Source organism: Gekko japonicus, unplaced genomic scaffold (genome assembly GCF_001447785.1).
Source record: "Gekko japonicus isolate JY-2015 unplaced genomic scaffold, Gekko_japonicus_V1.1 scaffold697, whole genome shotgun sequence".
Lineage (NCBI taxonomy): Eukaryota > Metazoa > Chordata > Lepidosauria > Squamata > Gekkonidae > Gekko > Gekko japonicus.
In genome coordinates, this window is record NW_015160230.1 from 473269 (window position 1) to 498517 (window position 25249).

Genomic DNA, 25249 nt, shown 5'->3' on the forward strand with positions numbered 1-25249 from the left:
ATTACATCTTTGGTTTCAGGGAATTTGGACTAAATGGACAGAAGTCTTCCAAAAAAAGAATTTCTATAGTCATGGAGACACATTGATAATGTCTCACCTGCAGTTTCCAGGGAGTCTTTGAAAGTGGAAAATGGTTACTTAATAATGATCATATTAATTTCCTTCATCAGGATTTCCTGGGTCAAACATTCTGTACACTGGGCGAGATTGTTGGATCTCCAGGAAGCCGATTGGAAAAGCCTTTGATGTGAGTACTCTGTCTATATACACTGGTGGTGGTGGTGGGTCTTATGCCAGCTGTGTTTTCACTGTGTTGGCTGGCAAGGTCCAGCTCCAGGCTCCTTGGCTCTGCTTTGTTATGTGTCTGCAAGATATGAAGTCAGACAGAAGTTTTGCATTGCTATAAATTGATATTGAAGGAATTGTGGACCACATCATGGTGGAGACTCTTCCTAGGTTTACTGCTGGGTGTACAGTTAAGGAGCTAGTTACATGAGTTGGTGCTGCTGTTGCTGCTCTGGGGGAGAAGTGATGCTCTGTCTTCTTGGTGCTGGGGGGGGGGTCAACAGTGGGAGGGCGTCTAATGTCCTGGCCCCACTGGTGGACCTCCTGATGGCACCTGGTATTTCTGGCCACTGTGTGACACAGAGTGTTGGACTGGATGGGCCTTTGGCCTGATCCAACATTGGCATCTCTTATGTTCTCATGTTCTTATGATAGCAGTGAAAAAGGTAAACTCCTTACTGGGGATTTATAAGAAAGGAACTGTAAATAATTCCCGAGTATTTTAATATTGCCCTTGTATAGATGTATGTTGTAACCTCATTTGGAATAGTGTTGCAGTTCTGGTCATCATACCTCAAAAAGGACATTGCAGAGCTGGAAAACGTACAGAAGAGGGCAACCAGGATGCTTAGTGGGTTGGATCACCTTTTCTGTAAGGTTGGGATTTTGCAGTACAGAAAAAATACGACTGAGGGCGGAAATGATAGAAGCTTATACTTTAATGCATGAGGTAGACAAAATTGGTAGAGAGAATTTTTTTTCCATCTCCCATAATATTAGCACTCAGACATTGATGGACAATAAATTCAGGACAGACTAAAGGAAATACTTATTTATTCAACAAGTAATTAAATTGTGGGATTCAATACCAGTGGATATAGGGATGGCCACGGGCTTAGATGGCTTTAAAGGAGGAATAGATGGACTCATGGCAGAGAGGTCCATCAATGGCTACTAGTAAGAACATAAGAAAAGCCCTGCTGGATCAGACCAATGGTCCATCTATTCCAGCATCCTGTTTCACACAGTGGCCTAACTAGTTCCTCTGGATGGTCAACAACAGGGCATAGAGGCCAAGGCCTTCCCCTGATGTTGCCTCCCAGCTCTGGAATTTAGAGGCTTAGTGCATCTGAATGTGGAGGTTCCCCTCAGTCACCACAGCTAGTAGCCACTGATAGACCTTTCCTCCATTGAATCTGTCTAACACTCCTTTAAAGGTGTATATACCTGTGGCCATCACTACATCCTCTGGATGTACATTGTACATTTTAATCACTCTCTGTGTAAAGTAGTATTTCCTTTTGCCTGTCCTGAACCTACTACCCATCAGTTTCATTGGATGCCCTCAAATTCTAGTGTTTTGTGAGAGGGAGACTAAATAACCTCTGGTGATGGAATTAAAGGATAGTGGACAGCAGCAGGTAAATAAAGAAGCTGCTGAGTCACATGACTGAGAAGGGAGGGGGCCTTTTGGCTTGGAATTCTCAGAGTGACAGATAATGGTGAACAACTGACAGTTGGGAGCTGACAGTTGGGAAAAAGGAGTTGGAAGAGAAGTTAGCCGAGCGCAGTCAGCTAACTGAATAGCTCTGAGGTGGAACAAAAACCCCTGTGGCTCTGTGGAAATAGCCTGATATCAGTTTGAGTAGAGAACTGTGGCTGAATAAAACTCTGCACTGGTACCCTCTAAAGGAAAGAGGAGAATGAACAGAGAGTGAACAGAGAGTGACCTCAGTGGTCACAAACACCAGATACATTGCTCCAAAGGAACTTGTAGAGGTGGCTATAGAAAGGGCTAAGGGTCTGGAGGAGTCTGAAAAGGTGCCCAGTTAGACTCAAAGGGTCCAGACAGATTAAGTCCAAAGGTTAGCCACAAAACAGTTACTGGAGAGAGGGATCATAAGTGTGTTTAGTGAACTGAAGAACATCTGTGTAAAACTGAGAGTGATAAGCCTACAGTCTATGTGAAGGCAAAGTAAAAAGTTATATTCTACAAGGAAACAAAATATCCTATGTAAATATATCCCATCCTCTTGTTGGGCTTTGACTTTTACAAATACTGGTGCCTGACTTACTGGTGAAAGAATTATACTGGGCAGTTGTCCTTCATACATCCGTAAGTTATATACCAAAAACCCTGAAGAGACTAATGTTTATAGTGACCTGGTCAGATACAGTATAGTGAGAACTAATCAGTCACATCATAAGTAAAAATAGTTTAAATCCAGTACAACTATAAGCCTATACAGGCAGTGACTTCACAGCTCGGTCACCCCAACGGCCTGGGAGAGGTACCTCCATATTCAGAAGCAGCAGACTTTGGAATGGCACAAGGCAACATCAGGGGATGGCCTTGGCTTCTATTTCCTTTTTGTTGGCCCTCCAGGGTAACTGGTTGGCCACTGTATGAAACAGGTTGCTGGACTAGATGAACCACTAGTCTTATGTTATTATAAAAGGAGTACCAACAAATACAACAGTAATTGAATACTGATGAATGCCTGATAAATGCTATATATTACGATGATTATTACAGCATCCAGGTTCTGCAATGATAGCAAAATGTGCACTTGGTGGATTTTTTCCCCCTTCTTAATGCTACTTCTCTCCCCCTGCCTCCACCCCAAGAATGGCTTGGGAAGCTTTGAAAGTTTGCTTCCTCTCCACAGACTGGGATTCTAAACTGTGGTTGAATCCCAGTTTAGAAACCCAGTTTGTGGGAAGGAAATAAACTCTAATTTGCTCAGACACCTGTATTCAGGTGTGATGGCAAGGAAGCCATCAGTCATACTTCACAAGAAGTGTTGGTAGTTTTCAGGAAAGCGCAGTCGTACCTCAGGCTGTTGTACCATGTTGGAATACTCTGAACCCAAACTGAGAAGGCAGTGATAATGCAAAACTTCTGTAATGAAACTGTACACTTGAGACTTCCATTTCCCACAAGAAGTATTTCTGCTTTTTGCCTTAGAGAACTTCCAAGCCCCAAGAAGGCTGCAGGTGCTAAGGGATGACTTGCAATTGCCAGCCATAATTGGAAATTGAGATATATACATTGGGAGAGAGATTCCCTCTTTCTCGTCTGTCTTTTGAGAAGTTGCTTATTAATTCAGGAGCATGACAAAAGTGTGAGTGTAAGGAGCAAGACAGCGTGGAAGAATGGGGAGCCATTACAGAAACCCACCACGGACTTAATTATAATTGCTATTGGAAATAATCCAAAGCCCCATGCTTTCTCCTTAAAGAAGCGGCAGTTATTAAGTGCCAGTTCTGACTGGCTATAAAGACATAGAGAGGTTGATTTCTAATCATTGTGTATATCTTGTGGAGCACTCCTAGTGGGCAAAACACTTTCCAGTTCTCATTTGTTTCTGCCTCACGTGGCAAGGGCATTATTATTCCCATTCTATAGCTAGAGAAATGGAGCTCAGAAGTGGTGACTTGCTAGGGTTCCCAGGCCAAAGCTGGCAACCCGAGGGACAATTTAAAGGTTGGGGTCATACCAGCATGCTGACATCACTTCCGGGGAAGTTTGGAAGTGATGTAAGGGACAGTCGAGGATTTGTAAAAACTTTATGGTAAAACCATAGAGGGTTTTTTGGCAAGTCCTAGAGTGTCCCATGACATCACTTCCAGTTTTCACCAGACGTTATGTCAGTCCACTGGTGCAGTGGTGGTGTGCCCCCTGATTCTCTTCCTTTCCATTTCCTCCTATCTGAACTTCAGGCAGCAGTGGGAATATTAGCTGGAGGTCCCCCACTATAGCTATAGCAGGAGACCTCCTGGCAACCATACAACTTGCTGCCAGCCACCTGAGTGGGCATGTGGATCTTCCAGTTCCATGACAGAATGGCAGAGGACCATAAACTCGATCTTTTGCAGAACACAACACAGAAGAAATACAAAAAATGCCTATTTATCATTTTGTCTGCCATTTGGATTGATGGAAAGGGAGAACAGAGGATAGGACTTCATGCTTGACGCTATTTTCTATTCTGGAAACAGAACATAGAAGTATATGTGTTCATTCTAAATTGCCTGTTGTAATTAAGGTGTTGTAGAAAAAGCCCAGCAGGAAATCATTAGCATAATAGGCCACACCCAACAGCAGAAATCCATTAGCATATTAGGCCACACCCCGAGAGCACAGCTCATTAGCATGTTAGGCCACACCCCACGTTACCAGAACTGTGGTCATCCAGCCACGCCCACCTTTTGCTTCTTATTCTGTTTACCTTGTTTGTTGTCAAAACCCAGGGCTTTTTTTGTAGCAGGAACCCTTTGTACGTTAGACCACACACCCCTAATGTAGCCAATCCTAATGAGTTTCTGCTGTTGGGTGGGGCCTACTATGCTAATGAGTTCGTGCTGGGCGTGGCCAACTTGGGAGCCAGCCGGAACTCCGTTCCTGTGTGTTCCTGCCCAAAAATAGCCCTGCTTCATGTGAGTCAAACACTCCTGTTTTGAAAAGCCTGGAAATGATAGTACATGGATGGAACAGCCTATTGCAGCCCATAGTAATTCCCAGCCATATTTGGTTGTGCTGATCATGGGCTAAGCTGGCCAATACCACACAGTGAAAGCTTGGATTGGCTTTTGTCGCAGTCAGGTGCCAAATGCTGATATGGGTTCAGTTCAGTGTATTGTCTGCATGGACAGAGCCAACTCGGTCCCTGGTGGGCTATGTGATCCATGAAGGCTATGGACTGAAAGGATTGTATAGTTAGGCCCAAAGTCTTTTTTTTCACAGGAGTGACATGCAGATTTACCCCACTGAATGGGAAGTATAACGCTGAAAATAGCCTTCATATCCCCAAGCAGTGGAAGAAGAGTAAACACTCCTTCCTTCCTTCCTTCCTTCCTTCCTTCCTTCCTTCCTTCCTTCCTTCCTTCCTTCCTTCCTTCCTGTGCAGAACCACTTTGTGCCCACATTGAACAGATTGATTGCATCACAACTGGCAGAGCGTTTGAGCTGCCACAGACCACATAGGATGCCAGTAACTGTACTGACTTAATAACAAACACAGAGGGGAGTGTGAGATATGCCCCTACATCAGCACAATTTTTCCTCTGCTTGGATCTCCAGGAGGTGTGAACAGGCTTTTCAAGCACAGCTACAAAGCCCATGTTTTTGTGCGTGTTCTCCCCCAGGTGCCAGGCGAATTGGAGACCAAAGATGCAAGAGCTGCTGACATAGCACTTTGCCTTTTCATCTCCTAGGCTGTGATTTGGTGCTGATCGTTTGGAGGAGCCTGGGAATATCCTGCTCCTGAGAGAAAGCTGAACATAATTGGCCTCTATGTTTTGAATATCTGTAGTCAGCCTGCAAAACTAGGGAGCTGCTTCAGTGAAAGTGACAGGGAAACACGGAAAGAAAAAAAATGGTATTAATTCACAGCACATCCCCCTTCTCCAGTAGCATATCCAGGGGCAGCTCAAGATATTATGGTGTGTAAGGCAGAAAATCCAAATCCCCCACCCCAAGGGAGAAAAATCCAATAAAATTCAATTTAAACTTAATTGGGGATGGTCAGGTTCTGTATTTGCTTTTAATCATTTCAGTTTTCATTTGGCAATTTCAGCATACTTTGAACATATACACCACTGGTCTTATCAAGGTCAGCACTGTCTGCTCTGACCATCAGTGCATTTAATTTACCTTTTTTTGCATTTAATTTACATTTATGTTATAAACCATCTGTAAAGAGATGGCAGTATACGAGAGGCTCAGGCCTTAGTGCTGAGGTTTCACTTGAGATTTATCCATATCAGTCTTTCTCTTACTCCTTGTTTGGTGTTTTCATATCAGATTCTGAAGATGTCCCTCAAAAATGTGTTTAACTGCGTGATGTGGGAGAATCCTGCACTGACAGAACACCTTGGTTGCCAACTTGCCAAGTTGTGTGAGTTTGCTGGATTTCTGCAGTGTTTTGCTTAAATTGGCCATCAGCTCTATTTGGCTTCTTTCACTGCTAGGATATATCTCTGAGGCAAAGCTATGAGATATCTGGGTAGGGGAAATAGCATACAAGAGAGGTTTTCTGACCTTTCTGGAGAGAATTGTGTCTCTCTAGGGTGCTAATTCCAATATTCCTTGCTAGCAAAATAACTGCTTTGAAAGCAGCAGACTTCTTAAGTATAGTTGCTTGCTATGTTAATTCATTAAGGTTCTCTCACACTCTCTCTAATTCACAATGAGTACCCTTTGAGTATTTTTAACTAAAAACTGGGGGTGGGAAATGGATCTCTCTCTCTCTCTCTCTCTCTCTCTCTCTCTCTCTCTCTCTCTCTCATGCGCACAGCATTCAGTATAATTTCCTTGCACAGCAGTCCTTGTCAGTGGAGTCTCAGTTTCTGTTATACAGAGTAATTCTTCACAGTTCTCAACTGTGTGGTTTGGGCAAGGGCTGAATGCCTGCCATGCACAGGAGATGAGTCCCTTTGATCTAAATGCAAGTGCTTTTCAAGGGGCAAGACTAGCACACCTGAGGCAGCTGGAGCATCATATTGGACGTATAATCAGTTCAGGCTTCAATCTAATTCCCATGTTAAGTGAAGGAATTCATGGAGTCAAGCTGTCTGCTCCCATTTAGGCAGCCAGCAGACAGAAGAAGAGTTGGTTTTTACACCCCACTTTTCACTACTCGAAGGAGTCTCAGAGTGGCTTACAATCGCCTTCCCTTCCTCTCCCCACAACAGACACTTTGTGAGATAGGTGGGGCTGAGAGAGCTCTGAGAGAACTGTGACTGACCCAAGGTCACCAGCTGGCTTCATGTGGAGGAGTGGCCGTGTTCATATGAGCCATTTTGGGCCGGGAGAGGGAGGGATCGGGGCCGCAGTAAACGGGCGCGATCCCACAGCAACATCTGGGAATCGTGCTGCGCCCGTTCCCAGCCCGTCCCCAATTTGCCCCTACCGGCCAAAACCTGCGGCAAAAAAGAACCACCTACCTAGGTGGTTCTTTACGAAAGGCCGCATCACCGCCGGCCGTGGGATCACCGGCGCGTCTGTTTGCCGGCGCATCCTTGGCCCTCGGCCGTACTGCGCATGCATTCGGCAGCCTCCCCCTCCCATTCGTCTCTTCCTCCCCGGCATCTGATCGTGCCGGGGGAGCAATGGCGCCGCGGCTCAGGGGATCGTGGGATCCCGCTGCGGCGTCTCTTTTTTGGTGCGGCTTTTAAAAGCCGCACTTTGCCCAGTGTTTTCCCTGCCATGTGGCAGGGGTCCCTGTTAACCAGAATAGAGTCCACAGCTCTTAACCACTACACCAAACTGGTTCTGTTCTTTTGGAGGTTCATTGCAGCTAGGTGGGGGGGGGGGAGGCTGCAACATAGTAATTGCTACATCCCAGTGGAGGATGCCAGTGTCAGAAATGGTCCACAAACACAGTTTGTTGTTCCAGTACAGAGAAGAAAGATAATGGGAAGAAGGAAAGTGTGGTTCTTCTCATAGGAATGGCATATATGGATGGAGCAGCTGAGGAGATAGCTCTGAAGCCACTTGGAACCACTAAAGTCACCACTAGACTTGTGGGTATTGAGGGAGCAGAAAGAGGAATTGTGTCATTTTTAAAAACTGGAGGTGAGCTCTTTGATATCAGGATTACACCTAGGTGTCCTGGGAAATCAGTCCAAAAGAATTTCTATTTGTTTCAATGGAAAACATATTTCTGGGTGTAACCCCCTGCCCACCGCCCAGTTGGGATGAAATTCTCAAGGACTGTACCTGTTACCCAAAGAATCCTCGCAAAATATCAGGCAATTGAAGGGAACCCTCCCCCTTCTACAGGCAATTAGAATCCTGATTTCTACACCAGTCACACTGATCCTCTAAGGGACCTTGTTACTTTTTCCTATAAAATTTGAGTGTGTGCACAAGGAGAGCTAAATACTGCCTGCTGTTTCACCTTTCCTTGTTGCATATTGCTTCATTTAGCATTTTTCTCCCAATCTGGTGATTACCAAATTGGAGTGTGGTGTAGCGGTTAACATGTCAGACTACGAATCCCCGCTCTGCTGTGGAAGCTTGTTGGATGACCTTAGGCCAATCAACCTAAGTGTTAACCCAGTCACTGTTACACACACACACACTGTAGCTAGCAAAAGTGTCCTTCTACTAGCAAAGAAAAAACATGTATTGTGGGGTATTAATTACTGAGATCATAACCTGTGGCTACCAGGGTCGAGATACAGACCAACACTCAAAAGAAATGAAGGAAAACAAGCTTCTTAAACAAGAAAAGTTTATTGAATTAACAAAAAGAACCAAGTTAAATCAGGAAAATAAAAATAGAGGTGCTACAGGAAGAAATTTAACACACAAGTGAAGTACAAACAGAGTTTAAACCCTTCCCCTAACAAAGTATGTGCTACTAAAGGAGGAAATAAAAGGAGAAAATTGCCGACATTCAAGCCTGCTTCCTGGAGACAGGAGGCAGCTCTGCAGAGGGAAATTGACTAGACTAGGAAAGCGCAGCAGAATGGGGTGGAGAAATAGAGAAACCAACCGTATAGTTGGGGTAACAGACTGGGATCCAAAACCTGCTACAAATTGGATGGACTGAGGGATAACGTTTTATACATTTTTGCTAAGATTGAGGAGAGGAAAGGGTGTTGGCACTAGACTGTGGGAATGATGAAAAATCCGTCTCTCCAGAGATGAGCAAATTTGAAAAGGGTTTTTTGGTGTGCATTGTGGAGGGGAGTTTTCTTCTTTTGCATTCAAGGTAAAAGTATCAAGGAGAAGTGTTCCTTTAGGGAACTGAGAGGTTAGATAGGCAAGTATCAATGTTTATTTTACATGATGAAGTACAGGGATAAATCTTCCTGTCCAGTACTTAAGGAGGCAATAGTTGCAGCTGGCCTGTTACTAATTGCCTTGAGTATTTGGGTGGCTCGTTAAGGCCAGATTGTCAGGGAGGGGACCCCTTAGGTCCTTGGGGGGAAAGGCCCTTCAGATGACTCCCACTGGAGATGGGCTTTTGCAGGACCTTTTTTGTAGAAAAAGCCCAGCAGGAACTCATTAGCATAATAGACCACACCCAACAGCAGAAACTTATTAGCATATTAGGCCACACCTTGACAACACAGCTCATTGGCATATTAGGCCACACCCCCATGTTACCAGAAGTGTGGTCATCCAGCCACACCCACCTTTTGCTTCTTATTCTGTTTACCTTGTTTGTTGTCAAAACCCAGGGCTTTTTTTGTAGCAGGAACTCCTTTGCATGTTAGGCCACACACCCCTAAAGTAGCCAATCCTAATGAGTTTCTGCTGTTGGGTGTGGCCTATTATGCTAATGAGTTCCTGCTGGGCGTGGCCAAATTAGGAGCCAGCCGGAACTCCGTTCCTGTACATTCCTGCCCAAAAATAGCCCTGGGCTTTTGCATTGTTAGTGGAGGAGCCGTCTTCACATTCCTTTCACACTCAGTGTGACTCACTGTCATTTTGATATCAGTTTGATCTAGACTCCATTTTTCATTGCTAGGCCCATGCTAAGATGTACACGTGTACAGGGATCCAAAATGGGGGTCCACTGTGAGGGTGAGTCCTGGGGCATCATAAGTTACCTCACAGGGCTGTTGTGAGGATAAAACAGAGGAGAAGAGAACCACTGCAGGGGTTCTGGACCATTGGTGACCCTTGTAAGGGCAGAAAGGTAGGATATACATTTTGTAAATATAAATAAATAATAAAAATTAAGATAGTCTACCCCATGCACCTGATGGATCAATTGCTTTTTTAAAAAATATTTTTTTTTATTTTCCTAATATACAGAACATATAAACATTAAATCTGAACTATAACTAAATACAATATACTATAAACTAGGTGGTCATTGTAAATAACATTAAACAAAATTAGGCTCTGACCACTCTCTGGAATAGGAAGTTGGTCTGGGCTGTTGGCCCTGACCTGGATAGCCCAGGCTAGCCTGATCTTGTCAGATCTCAGAAGTTAGGCAGGGTTGGCCCTGGCTAGTGTTAGGATGGGAGACCTCCATGGAATATCAGCACATATTAGAGACTATTCTATGGCAGTGATGTTGGTGAAAAGACCATATTTCTCCACCACCATTGCACCTGCACATAATTGTCCAGCTGAGGTTCAAGGATGACAAGACAGGTTCTTTGGGTTAGTAGAAAGGGTAGACCAGGGACTTCACATCTCCCCTGTCTTGGATGGGGTTATGCTCCCCTTGAAAAGCCAGGTTTGCAGCTTGGAAGTGCTGCTTGACAGAGCAGCCCCCTTAGAAAACCACGTGGGTGCTGTGGCTCAGAATGCATTTGCCCAGCTCTGGCTGGTGCATCAGCTGCATCCGTTCCTGGGTCAGTTAGATCTAGCCACAGTGATCCATGCCTTAGTTACCTTCAGAATGGACTGTTGCAATGCGCTCTGCTTGGGGCTACCCTTGAAGAGTGTTTGGAAGCTGCAGATAGTACAAAATGCTGTGGCTAGACTGCTGGGTCAGGGCCAGCTATCAGGACTGTATATCCCCAATACTACAGCACTTACACTGGCTACCAATCTGCTCCTGAGCCCACCTCACTGTGTTAGTTTTGTCTTTTAAAGCCCTACATGGCTTGGAACCAAAGTATCTGAAGGGCTGTCTTCTCCCATATTTTCCTGCCTGGGAATTAAGTTCATGGGGAGATGCCCTTCTGACTGTCCCACCAATCAAAGAAGCTTGTTTGGTGGGTACACAAAAGAGGGCCTTTTCCATGGTAGCCTCATAATTATGAAATAACCTCTCTAGAGAGGTGCACCTGGCCCTTACATTGTTGATCTTCGGGAGGCAATTGAAGAAAGTTTTATTTAGGATTGCATTTTGATTGCATTAGCTTTTATTGCAGTCCTAATTGGAGTTTTTAAACTGTGATTTTTTATGGATTTTATAATAACCCAAGGCCTCAGCACTGGCATGGAAGAAAGTGGGATAAGAAGTTATGGCAATGGTTATACTTTGCAAAATAAGGAGCTGAGAGCCATGGAACAGCTCAACGCTCCTGAAATGACACATGCTCTGTAAGCATCATATTTGTGTTCTCAACAGTCTCCATTTTGGTAATTTAATCATAGATGGGCACAGAGCTGATGCTCAGCAATCTTACTGCCTTTTGCAGATCATGAGGGGTTGACTGGACATCATGTGTGTACCAGGAGTCACTGTTCTACAGACCTAGAAAAAGGCAAAGATATCTTGGCCTCACTGGAATCATCTTCCCAGAATCCCTTGCAAAAAGAAGCTGGAAATGGCAACACGTGTGTGGGCCAACCATTCTTACACAGAGTTCTTGACTCCCACTTCTTATTAAATCCATATCTCTATGCCTGTTTGCAGAGCTTTGTTACTAGTTACCCTGCACTATCCTTTGCATCTGCTGTCTGTCCAGAATTTGTTCCAAGTCTAGCCTGTTATCCTGCATATCCACCTTCATGTTTCAGGACATGATCCTACCTTGCTCTGTCCTGGACCTGATTCTGCCATAAGCCTGGTCCTGCCAAGATGGACTCTCCTGGTTCTGACTCCATACATGCAGTTTATGACTTGGCTGGCTCCTAACATGTAAAGATTTGCAACAGTGTAGACAGAATTTGTTCCCTCCCCAGAGCCACTTTTGCCTCAGGGGAGAGGTAATCATTTTGCTCGTATTCCATTCTGGAGGCTGACCAGGTTGAGCCTTGCTAGCTGATGGCAGGTGCTGGATAATTTTTTTTGCGTCTTTCAAGACAAATTGCATCAGGCAAAGCCTGATTTCTGATTTCCTAATTTGCTAATCCAGGCTGTTCCAGCCAATCAGGAGAAAGGTTGCCAATCTTCACTGTCACTAGCCGCACCTGGGGTGATCAGTCATCTCTGCTCCTTTGCCACTTAGCATTACTCTTACTGAAGGGGAAGCAGAACCTGAACATGAGGCTGCTGTTTGATAGGCAGACAGCTTATTGGAACCTTGGCATATAAGCCCTCCCACTGGAGTGGGAATTGGCATAGGCACAGTCATGTGTGCAGCAACAGTAGAGTGCAGTTCTTAGAATTTGACCAAAAAGTGATATTTTACCCTAGTAGTGCCCAGCAGACTTCACAAAATCAGGAACAAAGATCACATGCATACCATATATAGAATCCATTATGAGCCCTTTAAGTAAGGAGGGATATCAGACTGCATGAGCAATGTCTTGAGCAATGTCCCAGATTCCAGTGGGAATCACACGAGAAAGAAGGTGGTCCTAGAGTCCACTGCCTCTCAATGTCCTAGGCAAGTAGGGCTGCCAAGCTGCGGCGGGGGATCCGCACATCTTCACAGGATCCCTGCCACGGGGGACAGCGATACGCGTTGCACCGCCGTCGCCAGGATGTGACGCTACACGTTGCCAGAGCAACGCGTATCGCTGTCCCCCACGGCAGGGATCCTGTGAAGACATGCGGATCCCCCTATAGGCAAGCCACATGCAAATTACCAGTCTGTCAGCCTATCACTCCATTTAGCCATCCATTTTAATCCATCCTTCCTCTAAGGAGTTCAGGACAGTATACACGGTTGTCCCATGTCCTGGGAGAGAGTGACTGGCCCAAGGTCACTCAGTGAGATTAATGTCATAGTAGGCCACAGCTGGGTCACAGGAACTTTCACCTGGCCCCCAAACTACTTAACACTTAGTCAGGCACAGGACCCACCAGGCTGCAGTACTGATTATCAGGCCGACACGCCTGAAAAACTGTTAAACATCTTAAGAGGTGAGATTGATTTGAGTCCAATAGCATCTTAGAGATCAACAAGATTTTCAGGGTCTGAGCTTTTGAGAATCAATGTTTTGACTCTTGAAAGCATATATGCTGAAGATCTTGTTGGTTTCTAAGGTGCTACTGGATTTGAATCTAATTCTTCTACTGCCAATCAATACGTCAACCCTCCTGAAACCAGTTCAAGAGGCAGATGCCACTGAAACCAGCAGAGTAGGAGGGAAACCATATTTGGATATCTGCAGGGGCTCCCAGTTTGGTATTGTTGGTAGAACCCTAGTCCTTTTCCTTGAAGCTGGTTGATAGCTGAAACTTGCCATGCAGTAGCTCAGGACCCACAGCTCAGTGGCAGAACATCTCCTTTGTATGCTGAAGGTGCCAAATTCAATCCCCATCATCTCCAATTAAAAAGATCAGGTAGTAGACAATGCTGACCTTGAGAGACCAATGGTCTGACTCAATAGATGGCAGCTTTATGTGTGTGTGTCTGTGTGTGTTTGAAGTGTGTTGCAGCTAGGTACTGAAAATTTGTTATGTTTGAGAGCTACTGACCCATATTATCAAATTACTTCAGCATCAAGATCTCAATTAGCTAACTTATTCTTGTATAGGCCTATCTATGAGACCATATACTTTTTAACAAGTTGTACAGCTTTTGGATAGCTATGTAATTGTATTCTTCAAATGGACTTTCCATCAGAAGCCCCCAAATATGCTTATCATCTTGTGCTTGGAACTGAGAATAGGGATTGTCTTTGATTTCATGCTATGCTGGAAGTGCTCTGATTGTCTCTGAAGCTCAGCGTGATGTTCAAGACAAGATCCTACCTCTTCCCAGGTCTGGGATGGTGTAGCATAATGATGAGTACTGGTTTTGGCTGGCTATTAAGGCAGCTCAAATTTGTGAGTTTCGGTGTCCCTGGCTGTCCTGGAGCAATTGGCAGGGCCTTTAATAGCGTTCATATAATTATAAAATCCTATGATTCGGTTGTTCTGTGGCACAGAGCTGATGTTCAACTAACCTTCCACATGCAGAAATACAAAGTCAAGAAAAATATGGAACCACAGGGCCCACTGTATAACAGACCATGTCAGTCGTGAGTCTTTTAATTGTGCACAGAATTTGTGAAAGGGCAGGGGAAATCCCTGGGTCATCAATATCTTCTAGGAGTCCTGATTGGAAAACACAGAGGAAGTGGGAAGCTGAAGGAATGGGCAAGGCCTCAGACTAGGAACAAGGAGGGGGGTTGACCCAGAAGGAAGAAACCAGTATGTGCTTCCTCTCCTCTCTTCTGACTGACAGAAGGGAGAAGTTCTCAGATTAACTCGATGAGATATTCATTTGTTTGTTAGGTGCCAATTGTATTTCTATCCTTTGTCATGCCAGTGAACATCAAGATAGCTACATGTCCTTGCAGGGTGGAGGGAAGGGGAAGTTCATATTGACTTCTGTCAAAATGAACTAATTATAAATGTCATAAATTTCTAGATACCTCTCCCAGCTCAAATGAAGAGCCGAGCCAAAGATCAGATACACCGAGGTTGTGGTCACACGCGCCAGTTGAAGCACAGGGGAAGAGAGGCTATTTCCTCCAGAAGACACGCAGTTGTGAGATCACACAGCCCTTTGGAGCTGTGGGCACAGCCCATCACTGTGTGATCAGACACAACTGTGGGTGAGTTGTGGGTTTTTTTTAGCCATTTGTTTTCCTTGCGCATAAATGAGCAATCGAGGAATTGCACCTCTGTACTGAGGGCCCCCTATGGAGTATGCAATGATGCACATACTGGGGGGGGGGGACACACGGCACGGAGTCCGGATGGCCTGATCAGATCATCCCGACAGCATGAGAGCGTGCCTGAGCAATCAGACAGGGGAAAGTCCGCCCGTGACCCGCCTTATCCAGATAACACTGGACTTTCCCCGGTGGCTTTTAACTCCGCTTCCGTGGCGGAGCAGCACGGTTTGCTGACGACTGCGGGACGCTTTCCAGCTGTTGCTGTCTGATCGCTCCCTTTAGATCCATCAGGCATTCGCATCTATGTTGGATCTAAAGGAGCGTGTGATCGCAGCCTGAGAGAAGCTAATTGGGCCTTTCAGAGCATTCAGAGGTGGGAGGGGGGGGCTCAGTCAGGTTCTATAAATATTGTCAAGGAAACTGTATCGGTGAAGGAAGGGAATTAGTCACTGTCTCTGTAGCTATGATCTAAAGGAGCGTGTGATCGCAGCCTGAGAGAAGCTAATTGGGCCTTTCAGAGCATTCAGAGGTGGGAGGGGGGGGCTCAGTCAGGTTCTATAAATATTGTCAAGGAAACTGTATCGGTGAAGGAAGGGAATTAGTCACTGTCTCTGTAGCTATGGCCTCAAGCCAAGGAAGAGATAGAAAGTTAGAAGATGTCACTGTTCCTAGCAGCAGGGAATGGAGGGACAAAAAAAGCTCAGAGAGACTTCCTCTTTGCAGCAATCTGTCTCCAACTTTTTTATAAGCACATAGTTGTCAAGCTGAATCCCAGAGCCAGGATAATACTTTTGTCAAGGTTGTGGTGTGCTTGATCATTGACAAGCTTTTCATCAAGAGTTTGATTTTCAGGTATCTACAGTTGCTCAATTGTGGGACCTTATCTGGACTCTTCTGTCCTTATATTACCAGCACAAGAGGCAGATTCTATCTAGTAAATTTTTATCCCGTTTGTCTTCCTCTGAGGAGCTCGGAATGGCATACATGGCTCCCCTCTCCCAATATATCTCCACACTAACCCTGTGAGATAGGTTAGGCTGGCCAAGAGTGACTGGCCCAAGGTCATCTGGTGAGCTTCATGGTCAAGTATTGATTCAAACCCAGGTCTCCCAGATCCTAATCCCACACTCTAACTACTGCACTTGCTCTCACAAGATTCACACACACACACACACATATGTATATACTGCCAATGTCTCAGTTACCTGCACTGAACTTTTGAACTACTTTCCATGAAAAGTGTCGTGTTTGGAGTGTTGCAAGATAGCGTGAAAATTCTATCTTTGGTATTTGGTTTTTGAGGGCAATTTTGTATTTACAAGCAACTGCTTGATGTAGCAGTGAACAAACGATGACCATGTGTGTGTAAATATGGCCTCATCCTGGGTTGCGGCTTGTGCTGCTTGTGTGGCCCGTGCTTTGGTACCTGATATGTCATCACATGCCTAAACTTTTGTAATGTTATCATTTAAAAAAAAATATTCATTTTAATTTCAGTTGTAGTTGTTACTGCCTTCATTTGTTTTTGTTTTTTCTGTTGGTCTTAATGGGAAACATATACAGTAAAGCTGTAATTTCCATCTAATGGAATGGATATTTTCAGGAATTATATTGGTCACCCAAGGGATCCTGCCCCCCCCCCCGAGTCCAATTCAAGTTCTCACTGGCATAGTGGCAGAAGCAGGTGGTTGGCAGCCACAGAAAGCAGGCAGTAACATGATGGTTACTGGGTGAGGTTTGGTACTCCTCTTAAGACTGCTATAGTGTGGGAATGAAGGCTTGCAGCTATCCCATAGCTGCTGGATGAATGCAGAACAGGCTATGTAGAGGGCACAGACACCCTTCAGGTCAGAGTCGTTAGGAGAAGAGCACCGACAACTCCTCTCTTAATCCATGTCTAAGTCTTTTCTTTCTCATAGCAATTAGTTAAAGTCTGTCTGGCTACTCGCTCTCTCTATGTGTCACTGACTGTAGTATGCATGATTGGGAAAGTGTTACTTGGTGGGAGCAACAGTGTCTTTGGCTTTGTCCTCCTCCCAGCCCGCAGCACTACCTAATGCTGGGTGAAGGGCCAAAATAAAATGTTTGTCTCAGTGCTCTGTGGTGTAAATTAATATTAACTACTAAGGGGAAAGGATTGGAGGAGGGATCTCCCTCTACCTAAATAGCAATTGGAGTAAAGCACTATCAAATGTAATTTTATTGTTTGTTGTAGCTTTGGTAAATAGGAGCCATGGTTTATATAGAATTAAGAGAATCCTCACCAATAGTGCAATCCTAAACTGAGTTATACCCTTCCAAGCCATAGGCTAAGAAGGGTGTAGCTCTACCTAGGATGTGCTGCAATTGACTGATAATTGGTGGAAACAGTGTGGAAAGAAAAGTCCAGCAATACAGTGCTCTTCTATTGCAGGATCTGCTTGGCATGATAACTGGAAAGATTCCCTGTCAGTTTCATTATTTTATGACTCCTCCCATCTCCTTAAACTCTAAACCAGGGGTGTCAAACATGCGGCCTGGGGGCTGGATCAGGCCCCCAGAGGGCTTCTATCAGGCCCGCAGTGGAACTGGCTGTCTTCTGCTTCTTCTTCCAGTTCTGCTGCTGCTGCATCATTGTAGGTTTGCAGCTTAAAGATACACACCTGAACAGCATACTCAAGATTGCAACAGCACAGACATTTTGATGCAATAATTCAGAGCAAGGGGTGTCAGTTATCAGACACTGTTAAATAAACAAAATATTGCAAGAGTGCTAATGTTTTAAGTATGTTTTTATTTTAAGTTACAAAAACCCTTTGTGTTTGTGTTCTTTATAAAGTTTTTATCTCCACTACCTGGCATTACATTTTATGACACACATGGCCTGGCCCAACAAGGTCTCATTTATGTCAGATCTGGCCCTCATAACAAATGTGTTCGTCACCCCTGCTCTAAACCAGACAGTTTCCAGTATATTAACAAATGTAATTAAATTTCCTATTTGTTTTTGTTATAAGAGTGACAATAACAAACGAGACATTTCTGTTCCTTTTCTTCATTCATTAATAAATGACTGTATATCCCTGGCCTGGATAGAAAATCAAAACCAGCATCAGGCTATGCTCATGCATGGTTGGGAATAAGCTGATAATATTGCAGGAAACTCTGAGAAGAGGATCACCTTTCTCAAGACCATAAGAGAACAGAAGTATGTTATCAGTGGGAATTTTAGTTCTAGCTTCTCTTTTTCTTCTTCTTCAGGATGGGAGCATTTACATTACATTCCAGAACTGGGAAGCCCATGCCATCAGTCTCCAATGGGTAAGTCATGCTGAAGTTTCCTCCTCTAGGAGCCACTCTGATATTTCTTATCGTAGATTAGTTGAAGGCATATATCAAGGAGCCAAGAGCTGGTGGGAGTCTGCTGATTCATGTATTAATCTGGCATATTTCACCCACAACAAATGAAGTCTTACTAAATGGTGGCACATCAGCTTGAAAAATAAGCCTTCATATGAAGCTCTGAGCCTGGCAATATTACTACTATCGAACTTAGCTGATTCTTTCATTGAGTGTATGGCATTCCATATTTATGTCACATCCAACAGAATCTTAGTATGGAATTGCATTAGAGCTATTGAGCCCATCACAATCCCATTGTAATTTCTATTGAGGTTACATGAAATAGAGATTAACCCAATATTTTAGTTGTTTCCATTGCTTTTGTCAAGGTGCAAATTATTCCACAATTCTCAAATCCTAGCAAGAAGAACTGGAGAGAAACACAGATACCTCTCCTTGTGCTTCTGTGTAATGTCCAAAGCAGGTACCCAGTACAAGGAAAGGCATTTATGCATCTTCATAATATAACATCCAAAGCCAGCTACAGGTGCAGACACTACTTTACACCTTATTCTGAGTTAAGATTTGAACTTGAGTCTTTCATCTCTAAATTAAGCATTCTGCTTGTCTACCAGCCATCTAGTTCCCCAGTAGGCACCCTCCATGATTGTTGTCTGATGTGGTGCTGGAGATTCCTAGACTGGGGGACTTCAACATTCATGTTAATAATACCTTGCCAATAATACCAGACTTTTATAGCTTCTTTGACAGCCCTGGGTCTCTACCAAATTGTGACTGACCCAACACGCAAAAGAGGTCACACCCTGGACTTAATTTCTTGCACTAAGTCTTTGAGGAAAGCTTATGTTTCAGGCCTGGAGATTCACCCTGGACCACGGTCTTACCTCTATCTACCTACTTAAAGTTAAGATGAATGTGGCCCATCACACTGCATGAGAGAGGGCCCAGTTAAAATGTTCCACTCACAGAAGCTGATGAAGGCTACAAGATTCCAGAATGCCTTGGAGAATTTTAGGATTCTGAACATATGTTCTGTTGAGGCTGTAGTAGAAACATGGAACATGAATCTCCTTGAAGCTATCAACAAGGTTGCCCCTCATCAACCTCTCCCACCCATGGGACAAAACCCAGCCCCCTGGTTTACCATGGAGCTGGGTGATCTTAAAATGGTTGGGAGACATCTAGAACAGTCCTGACGGAGAACCCGTATTGAATCTGACACATTGTGCTATAGATTCATTGTAAGACCTATGAAGTGATGGTCACAGCAACAAAGAAAGGTTGCTTTTCTACTCTTATAGCGTCAACTAGTTCATGTTCATCCCAATTGTTCAAGATAGCTCAGCATTTGCTGCTGCCTAATTCTGAGCCTCTAATGTCCCAGGAAAAAATAGTTAGCTGTGATAGTTTTGCAAAGTTTTTTTGCTGAGAAAATATCAGGAATACATTCTTACCTGGCTGTCAGTTATAATATAGGTACATCAGAAAAAAAGACCTAATACACCACACAGACTTCTTATGGATCATTTTGATCCAGTTTCCATGATGGATGTGGACAAGATCCTAGGATGCTGAAGGCCACTACTTGTACCCTGGATCCTTACCCATCCTGGCTTCTAAAATAGTATAAGGACCACATCAACAAACCCTTAACATCTATTATAAATCAGACATTAACTCAGAGCACCTTCCCTGAACCACTCAAAGAGGCAGTTATTTGGCTGCTACTTGAAAAATCATCCCTAGAGAAAAAGGATATGCCCAATTATTGCTCGGTCTCTAATCTATGCTTTCTGGGCAAAGTGATTGAGACAGAAGTAGAGAACCAACTAACTGATCTGCTCTAGACCCTTTTCAGTCTGGTTTTAGGCCAGGATGTAGGACAGAGACAGCTCTGCTAGTTTTAGCTGATGACCTTTCTCTGAGTGTAGACATAGGCCAAGTCTCTCTGTTGCTCTTATTGGATTTATCTGTAGTCTTCAATACAGCCACCTTGTCAAGGTGTCTGGAGACAGAAGTAGGTATTGGGATGTGCATTGAACTGGTTCAAATCATTTCTCCTGGATTGGACTCAAAGAGTTGTTATTGGAAACCATTTGTCATTAGTCAGGGACCTATCTTGTGGGGTTCTGTAGGGTGCAGTTCTATCCCCCATGCTTTTAAATCTCTATGCAAAGGCCTTAGGACAAATCCTTTGTAGTTTTGAGGTTCGTCATCCTCAGTATGCTGACATTACTGAGCTCTATATATCTTTATCCAAATCTCCTGGTGATGCAGTAGAAGTCCTGAATTACTGCCTGGCTACAGTGGTTAACTGGCTAAAAGTTAACAAATTGAAACTAAACCCTGAAAAGATAGAGATAATGCTGGTTGTGAAGGCAGTGGCCTTGGAGGACATTGTTGTCCATTTTTCAATGGAGTTCCACTGATCTTTGCTGCCTCAGTTAAAAGCCTTGAGGTCATACTGGATCCAGCTGTATTAGTGGAGAACCAAGTTAATGCATTTGAAAAAAAGGCTTTCTTCCAATTCAGCCTAGCCCATAAAATGGTCCCATACTTTTATACACCTGACCTGGCCACCTGGATCCATGCCACAGTAACATCAAGACCAGACTACTGTACTGTAATGCACTGTACATTGGTCTCCTCTCAAAATCAACTTGGAAACTCCAACTGGTCCAGAATGCCACGGCTCAACTATTAGCAGCAGCTCCGTAGCTTGTATATTACTCCCATTCTGCAGACCCTTCATTGGTTGCCTATTTGTTACAGGGCTCAGTTGAAGGTATTGGCTATCACATATAAAGCCCTTCATGATCTTGGTCAGTGTTCCCTCTAAGCTGAGTTAGTGTGAGCTAGCCCACAGTTTTTTAACCTCCGGCTCACACATTTTTGTCTCAGCTCAGGAAGGATGGCTCCAGAGCAAACTAATTTATGCAGTAGCCACATCGCTCACTCACAACTTTAATGCCAGTAGCTCACAGAGTAGAATTTCTTCTCACAAGATTCCACAGCTTATAGGGAGCATTGGTCTTGGCCCCTCTTATTTATGGGACCGTCTCTCCCTATGCTCCACTATAACAATTCCAGTCATGTCAGAAGGGGTTTCTGCAGGCTTCAACCTGCAAATATGCAAAATCAACAACTGCTCATATGCATGCTTTCTCTGTTGTAGCTCCCACCTTGTGGAACGGTTTGCCCAAAGAGATCAGGAAAGCTCCCTCTCTCCTGGCTTTCTGAAAACTATGCAAAACTGAACTATTCAAGAGGGTTTTTCTGTGCAGGTAATAAGGCTGCACAGTACAAAATGGTTTCACAAATTTACTCGGATAAATGATTGGGACTTGAGGTCTTTACTGCTGTATATAACGTATTGTGAGTGGGATCCTATTATGTAATTTCTCTACTGCTTAATGTGTTGTGTTAATACTTATGCTATGCTTCTGTTTCATTCTAGTAGTTCCAGACTTCTAATATCCTAACGCATTTGTTATTGAATGTCCCATTTTGCTCACTGTACTGACTCACTATGTGTAATCTGCCTTGAGTCCATGGGGGAAAGGACTGTAAATAATGTAAATAAATAAATAAATGCAACACCATTCGCGGCATATTGCATCTTCTTTTTTTTAATATGTGCATGTGTGTGGTTGTGAGTGTATGTGCACCTGGAAGTCATGGAGGCCTCTGGTGACTCACCTCTACCGGGGCCTGGAGGAGATTCAGAGCTGAATAAAGCCTGCCCCTGTCCTCCAAACTGCTGGTATTTCAAGGAGGTCTCCCATCCAAGTACTTTCCAGAATCAACCTTGCTTAGCTTCTGAGATCTGACAAGATTGGGCATGCCTGGGCTATCCAGGTCAGGGCAGCATATTGCTCCTTATTGTGCTTTTACTGCTGCTCAGTCTCAGGGACATGCAAATCATATATTTGACTATAAGGATAAATACAGCATATTCAGATAATCAGGAGGTCTGTGGGATCTAATGGGGAGGGGGTGGTGTCAGGGATATATTTCAGGTCTGATAGTAACTGCCTCTCTTTCCAACCTGACACAGGTGCTTTCACACACACTAAATTATGCACTTTCAATCTACTTTCAATGCACTTTGCAACTGGATCCTACTCTGAGAAACAGAAAAATCCAGTTGCAAATGATTGCTGAAGTGCATTGAAAGTAGATTGAAAGTACATTGTTCAGCACGTGTAAAAGCACATTGTAAAAGATAGGATTTTGTCCTATTATGCAGGGTTGTTTTCCCTCACTTTCATCATGCTTGTCCATTGGGTTTTGTTTGCCGTTCTGCATTCCCATCACTTTCACTGTGCATTTCTGTTGTGCTTTTTTCTTCTTCTTCACTGCATTGTTTTTCCTCCCTTCAGCACTCAGTTCACTTTCCATTAGCTGTTTGCCCAGGTTTTCTGAAAGTGGTTTTACAGCGAGTTTTGAGCTTGCTTTGCTTCCAGAGTGAACATAATTCAAAAGCATAGATTCCATCAAATTTTTCTCCCCCATCTTTTTCCGGACCCTTGGAGGTGTCAGGACCCACAGTCAATCACTTCAGCACACACTTCCAAGAAGGTTTTACTTTATTGTGAGAACTATGGTAGCATAAACATATTCACTGTTAGGAATAACTAATACTAAGAGAGCAGGTATAGATATAGTACACTGAAAGGCCCCCCCCCTCAATGGGCCGATTGGGCACTCTCTCGTGGGCAGGAAGAACCATTGGGAGTGTAGGCAAGGAAACGAAACCAGTCCCATGGTTGAAATATGGGAAGACACTACACAAGTGAGCTACAAAGTCGGTGATAAGGAGTAGAGGCGCCGAGGGGAATGGAATGTGGGCCTGGCTGGTACACAGGTCAAGCGAGCGAACTGAAACCCATAAACCTTATGGCAGCGTAGCTGACAGGAGGCCACTCCTTCGCTCACATTGATTGTTCCTCCCACTCCTTATTGGGCAGTTCCATGCTGGGTATGTTTTTTGAAACAGGAGATTCTTCAATCTGTATTTACTCTTGGGTCACCATCTTAGCAGAACATTAGTGGTTCTTCCCTCTTCATTGGTATACAAGCTGCACTATTGCTTAGGTTTTCCATCTTTCAATATTTTTTTTAACAAGTGGCTTCAGTCTACCAATATGAGTTTTTTGCTAATCTTGGACCGCTGGAGGAAAAAAAAAAACATTGACAAAGAATGCTTTAAAAGTTTGGCTAGAGGTGTGTGTGTGTGAAGTAAATGTTTTAAAAGATCCTCTGCGGCACAGATGGTGGAGATAAAGCTTGGCTTAACACCACCAGCTGCCCTTGCTGTGCCTGCTCCTCTTCTTGGTTTTTCAACTTTCCACCCCCCTCCTGCACTAGACCTCCCATTAGATTCCCCCTTTGCACATTAGACCCCAGTGTTAGCCAGATTGCCTTAAATTCTTCTTCTCTTCTTATAGTTCAGTCCCTTTTGCACACAACTAGCACAGGTCAGGTTTTTCATAGCGTATGAGTTCATAAAAACACAGTAGGGGCCTTGTAGGGCAACACCAGGATTCTTGACTTCTGCACCTCTGGGCACACCCCTCCCGCGGCTTAGCTTTGCCTGCCCCCTTGTCTTGGTTTTCCAACTTAAAAAAAATCCCTGTGCCAGACCTCCCATTCAATTTTCATATATTCCCTCTATCCCTGCCCCTATGCACAGCTTTTCAGGCATGATCCGTGCTTTCCCACCCTCAAGCCATGTTACCCCCAACTCTGCCTGTCCTGTTGCCCCCTGCCCAGGGTCTGCTGTGCTTCCCGTTTCTTCCAAGGTGTTCACTATCACTCTAGTGAGGATAGCTGATGATTCTAAGTTGGGGGGGAATGGGAGGGAGTCCTGCTAAGGATGGACTCCCCCCCTTCTCAAAGGGCTGCTGGTGCCCCCCCGCCCAGCATGCAAGTGACCACCCGAGCGTGTGACTTTTCCATTTTTCATAGTGACTGACAACACAGCTGAGAATCCCCTAGTGCCCGCAAAATGGAAAATGGGGCTTAGCTGCTTGTACATTTCAGGAAAAAGTCTGGTCAATTTCAAGAGTGGATCTCCCCCTTTTACCTGCATTTAGTTTCCCTTTCCTTCAAGGAACTACAAAGCACCTGCAAAACCTGAACCACACGGACTTAAATGGAAGGTGTTTGTTGGATGTTACTGCACAGCTGCGATAGGACAATTGTGTAAATTTAAAAAAAAATTGGACGCCATCCCCCACACATCACAAGTGATATTCCCACTCCAATTTTTAAAAATGTGGGTTTTGGTTGCATCTGCAGAATACACACACAGAAATAGAACTGGAGAAAAAAGAATGGTGCATACAGCAGGCACACAAATCTGAAGTCAGGCTTAAAGACTTGACTGCTCGGATTCTCTGGAGTAAGCTGTCAGTGCATAATGGGCCTTTGTCTCCCAGATCTCTGCTCCAGAGGAGAAATCAATTCTAGCAGCAACCACTGAGGTTTTCACATGCAGAAGAACCCATGCATGTTTTCCCCCAGTGCAAAACTACCCAGGTGGACCCATCTTTCACTTGATCTGTTCCTCTGTTTTCCTCTTGTTACATAATTGTAAACCTGCACACATTTGTCTCAGTACCACGCCTGTTGACTTCTGCACCTCTGGGCACACCCCTCCCCCGGCTTAACTTCATCAGCTGCTCTTGCTGTGCTTGCCCCCTTGTCTTGGTTTTCCAACTTAAAAAAAACCCTGTGCCAGACCTCCCATTCAATTTTCATATATTCCACTACCCTCTTTGCCTGCCAGCTGGCTCCCACCATGGTTTGGCACCTCCCCCATCCTCTGTGCTGCCCTCCTGCCTCATTCCATTTTGGCCTCTGGCAGCCACCTCTATCCCTGCCCCCATGCACAGCTTTTCAGGCATGATCCGCGCTTTCCCACCCTCAAGCCATGTTACCCCCAACTCTGCCTGGCCTGTTGCCCCCCGCCCAGGGTCTGCTGTGCTTCCCGTTCCTTCCAAGGTGTTCACTATCACTCTGGTGAGGATAGCTGATGAGTCTAAGTTGAGGGGGGGGAATGGGAGGAAGTCCTGCTAAGGATGGACTCCCCCCCTTCTCAAAGGGCTGCTGGTGCCCCCCCCGCCCAGCATGCAAATG

General features: G+C 44.5%; 1 protein-coding gene across 2 annotated transcripts in view; it reads left to right on the forward strand.

Annotated features, from left to right (window-relative positions):
• The window catches only part of LOC107111207 (copine-5), a 218419-nt gene that overhangs the window by 84012 nt on the left and 109158 nt on the right, over positions 1-25249 (forward strand). The window contains exons 6-7 of one of the 2 annotated variants that reach the window (XM_015412140.1): positions 171-247; positions 18005-18064. In XM_015412140.1, coding sequence (XP_015267626.1) covers positions 171-247; positions 18005-18064 — 137 coding nt within the window. The remainder of the gene's footprint in view (positions 1-170; positions 248-18004; positions 18065-25249) is intronic. The other variant, XM_015412147.1, reaches the window with a different exon arrangement.